We start from the raw sequence: 4,762 nt of genomic DNA, 5'->3' as shown, positions 1-4,762 counted from the left end.
CAGCGAAAAAGCCACGGTCTCTTCTACGTGACGTGACACTGTGACGATAGTGAGCAGATATCGACATACACAAATGTTTTCATAATATCGTACCGACAACAGTGGTCATGGTCTCCTCGCCTGTGCCACACGCCAGGTAAGCATTCCGAAGGCACTTGTCCTACAGGAATGCTGCCGACGCCAGCCGACAAGCAGGTCTCCACGACGTCCATCTGTACACAAGCATGCAACCCGGTGGACCTGAAGGTTGCATGTCTGCCGAGGCGAGGTGGGAAGGGCGGTAAACCTAACTACACATGTGAACGCATGCTACTGGGCCGAATGAACTCCACGACCATCTGCAATGCACATGCTAATCCACGTTGGCGCGGGCGGAGCGTAAGATAACCCATGAGCATGGATGACCAGCTGAGTTTGCCGTCTTCAAGGTGTGGCCCACTTGACGCACGTGAGTCGGCACTATTTAGCACAGAACATAACGACGCTCGTTTTGTGCAGCAGTCGGCTTCGCCGAAATCTTCGGATTCGTGAGGCGCAATAATGACCTGGGAATTGCGAAGTTGCAGGTACGCCAGATCAAACGAACATTCTGAAAAAGCGTTATCAGTTTCCCGTTGAGGGGGACATCGGAGATGGCTGCTTGCTCCGCTCAGTGAGGAGGCCGTCGGTACGTATCATGTTGAATGCCTTCGTCCTTAATTCTGCATTCCCCCCGACAAACATTTGACGCTGGGACTTGCACCCGTGTGCCTTCGGTGACATGGCCCGGTTGCATGATGTTCATTGCCATGCTGGGCACAGCATGCAAGATGAAGCAATAGTTCCCCATACTGACACCATTATCGACACAGTCTGGGTTGCTACATGTGCACTGTGCGCATGGTATACTTCCTTACAAGAGGCTCGTCTTCGGATGAAGAGATGGTGGGCGATCAATCAGTGCCTGAAGATCATCAAAGAACTTACAACACTGGCATGGACAAGCGCACGCTTGTATCACACGCACATCAACGTAGAGCAAGGATACCAGGATACCAGTGCCTTAACATAATTACCATCTCCACTCTATGGATGATACAATCGTAATCCGCCACACCAAACAAGGTAACTAATCTGCACAAGCCAGCCAGCGAGCGCTGGACTTCCAAAATTATAGGAGAAAAGCACAGTAAGCTCCCGTAGCAGTGACCCTCCCGCGCAGGCATCTCCCTTGAAGAGCAGCCAAATCGCGTCAGTCGACGCTTCGTCGACCCCACAGATTTTGCTTACTTCTGCATGCGTCAAATCTTCATGAGCAAACGTTTCGGCCTCGCGTTTCAGACGTAGGGAAGGGTACTGCAATTGAGGACCCTCCCTACTGAAAGCGTCATGTATATTCTAAAGTTTGACTCTACAGCCATAAATAACGCAATCTACGCCGCTTTGGTCCAAGATTCCGAGAAGGCATAGGGTAACTCAGAAAGGCTGAACCAAAGTCATCCAAGTGTTACTGGCAGGTCTGTAGAAAGCCCTGCCGGACCAAGTTGGGCTGCCGCTACCGAGTTCAATTGCGCGAGTGGTGGCGGTGGAAATGATAGCACTGAATGTCCCAAGTAGTACTTGGAGTTGGAAAACTCAATGTCCACGTGCATGTGGTAGAGAAGGAAAAGATACATCATCATGTCAGCAATTCAGAAAATTCCTGCATCACCAGCATATGCGTGTGGCCTAAGCTCCAGTGACCTTGCCTTGATACCCGATGGGCTATATTGAGTTATGGAGAGTGACCGCCAGAGGCATGGCGCCTGTCACAGGGCTGGCTGCCGCCTCACCGACGCGATCTGCAGGCTCATGAGGGCAATGCATGATCAGTGATCAGCCATGTCGGCGACAGATATGTATGCTGAATGAAGCACAGGGTAGCGGGTTAGCGCGCCACCAGAACAGGTTGCAGTCATCCTCCCAATTGTGAAAGGTTGCTTCAGTATAGAAGCGATAAAAGGTATGCATGCTGTGCACATTTGAACCTTTCACAAAAGTGCTATTGGAAACAAGTAGGTTGTATGACACAAGGAGATGCGCACCCCCTTGAAGCCCAGGCCGTTGTCCTCTGCATAGCGCTCCATGAAACGCATAAACCGATCCCACTCCACTGTAGACCGCATGACATATTTACACTCAATCGTGTCTGGCTTGCCGTTGATGAACTTTGCGTTGACATCCACGGTCATAAATGTGCCTTCCTCATCGATGAAGTACAGTCCGGTGATTTCTCCAAGCTCACTGCTGGCCTCGAAGACCGTGGGATTCTTGAATGTGAATTTCGCTGCACCAAGCGGGCTCACTTCGGTCAAATAGCTGATGACTGTCTGCGTGTCCTGCTGATGTTCTGGCCAGTCCAAGAGGACATGGCCAACAAACAGATTGGTAGGTCGATGCCCCGTTGGAACTGTCTCTTCTGGTGCTGGCCAGTCAGTGAACGTGATTCCAAAGAGTAACCTTGGCAATTACCGTCCTGCCACAAACAAGGGCCTCCATACTCAGGACCTCCACCAAGGCGATGACCACGCCATGACGATTACGACGAGGATGACGATTGGCAAGCGCCAGAAAAACACATGTATCAGCAAAACACACCTGTCCCGTTCGTTCCATCCCGTGATCTTGTCAACTGAACTTCAGGAACAACTGTCTCGTCGATCCCCTTGACGAATTGAACGCTGGTGGCGTCCACGGGCTGCAGACGCACAAGACGTCCTGGCCGTCCTGGCCAGACGGTCGCTTTCGCAGCTGTGAACGGCCGCAAGCCTGCGTGCAATACGGACGCCTTGGTATCTGGAACCATCCGCAACCCATATGCGCGTATGCAAGCAGAGCGACAACGACCTGCGCGATCAGGCTTTCGAAAAAGACGCAGAACAAGTCCCAGTTTGAAGTTCAAGCCCCTAAGCAGGTAAAATGGCGAGTCAAATCGGAGCGTGAAAGCACGCCAGCACTGGAGACGAAACAAGCTTCATAGGGTTCAAGGCCTTAGTGAATGATCCAACATCGATTCGTTTGCACAGCATGCGCCCGCATTCTTTGCGACCCATTGACTACATAATACCCATACCCATTGAGATGCACAAACGATCCATTGTAAACTGAGAACGGAGTTCACAATGAACCGTGCACTTGCGATTGATAGTGCTTTGCGTGGGAGTACTATACCAAGCTATCCTAAATCGTAGGGCGATTACAACTTGTAATTACAAATAAGAAAGAAATTGACGGGCAAGCAGCGGACATCCAGCTGCAGCGAACACTGGGCCGCATCACGGTCACCGCAAACCCACGCGCTCACGTCTTCGGTAGCAGCTGCATCAGTTGCTGTCAAGCCGTTCTACAAAATCTTAGCTCAGCTACAGCAAGTATGCCACACACTCACTTTCAACAAGTCATTGCCGCAGGCACGTCGCTGTAATCCAATCGTATCGGCGGCGATCGGAACTAGTGGTGCAAGAATGCCACACAATGTGCAGAGCATTGCGACATGTCCCAAAGACGCGTCCACCACAGAAAAATGAACATCATTAACGCAATCGTTTAATGTCATTGGTCGCTGTCGCTGAGGTGGGCACGCAGGAGGACGTACCAGCTACACGAACAGTCTGCATCGCAAACCAGAAAAGTAGGCTATGCCGACTAACCAGAACTTGTAGGGTGGAATAACCTTAGAGCGATCCCAAAATGAACACAACTTCACAGCGGTGTTCGTGTCTGCCGTGCGATTGGACGACAAATGTAGAGCAATGTAAAATGTATCTCGTGTATGCAAACGTGCAACTGCAGATATAATGTTGGGCATGCGAGACAAATAACTTGCAAGATTATCATCATGTCAGACATCTACAGTCTCATCCCTGCGGCGGTACCAAGTCGATGCATGACACGAACTGGTTCTGTCCTCGGACACCCCGGGCAATGGAGTGGTACGCATCATCCCCTGGCTTGACGTCCCCTGCCTTGACGGTCACATGACAGTTTCACCACGGAAATGCTGATGTCTTACGACCATCGGTAGACAGCACAGCAAGACATGCAACGAAGTTACACACAGGATAAAAAATTCAGTGTCCTCCCATTCACCGCATGCCTTTTTGTTATATAGAGCGACAGAATCACCACAGCTCTAAGCTGGACCACAAAACTAACACACACACTCGGATCAGGGCTATGATCGAATGTGTGAGTTGTCTATGTTTGACATGACGTGCCTGCAATCTTTGTAAGATACACACACACACACACTCGGATCAGATCCTGTCAGCAGCAACACACACAAGCAAGTGAGCTTCCCAGCCACCAAGAGTCAGATCAGTGATTTGTCATATGGAGGTCTTGCCATACGGGGGCAGTATGGGGCTCGAACCTTGCCACATGGACGTGCTTGGGTAACACACACAGTGGGAGTCGCAAGCGTTGCAAAATAAGCGCAGCAAATGGTCTCTAAACTCTGATAAGTTTAACCATGCACGCGTGGTTAAGTGCCGATAGCATAGCGTCACTCCTCGGTTAGTTCTTCCCAATCATCCACGCCAGATCTGAGAACAGCTGGTCGGCTTGCATCCACAGCAACCTGAGCAAGCGTGGAGTTGTTCTCACTCCGTTTGGGACAGGCGGTGCATAGCCCGGCTTGAACCTTAGCGTTGATTTCATACTGAGGCACCATCCCAAGCGGCTCAAACTTGTTGCGGTCGCTCAAGGGAGCAGGGGCGGCGACAGGCCGACCGCCATTCCCTCG

At 51.1% G+C, this 4,762-nt stretch overlaps 1 protein-coding gene across 1 annotated transcript; it reads right to left on the bottom strand.

The window, feature by feature from the left end:
- Window positions 1-1,161: 1,161 nt before the first annotated feature.
- LOC149810195 (photosystem II reaction center Psb28 protein-like) lies at window positions 1,162-2,824 on the bottom strand. The gene is made up of 3 exons (XM_089994390.1): window positions 2,617-2,824; window positions 2,064-2,305; window positions 1,162-1,271 (listed from the first exon to the last, which is right to left on the bottom strand). Exons 1-3 carry the CDS (start codon window positions 2,822-2,824, stop codon window positions 1,266-1,268), a joined length of 456 nt encoding a protein of 151 aa, XP_089850516.1. The 3' UTR covers window positions 1,162-1,265.
- Between the last annotated feature and the right edge of the window lie 1,938 nt (window positions 2,825-4,762).

Source organism: Nuphar pumila, unplaced genomic scaffold (genome assembly GCF_984573655.1).
Source record: "Nuphar pumila unplaced genomic scaffold, dmNupPumi1.hap1.1 HAP1_SCAFFOLD_480, whole genome shotgun sequence".
Classification (NCBI taxonomy): domain Eukaryota; kingdom Viridiplantae; phylum Streptophyta; class Magnoliopsida; order Nymphaeales; family Nymphaeaceae; genus Nuphar; species Nuphar pumila.
This window is presented reverse-complemented; position numbering and strand designations above follow the sequence as displayed.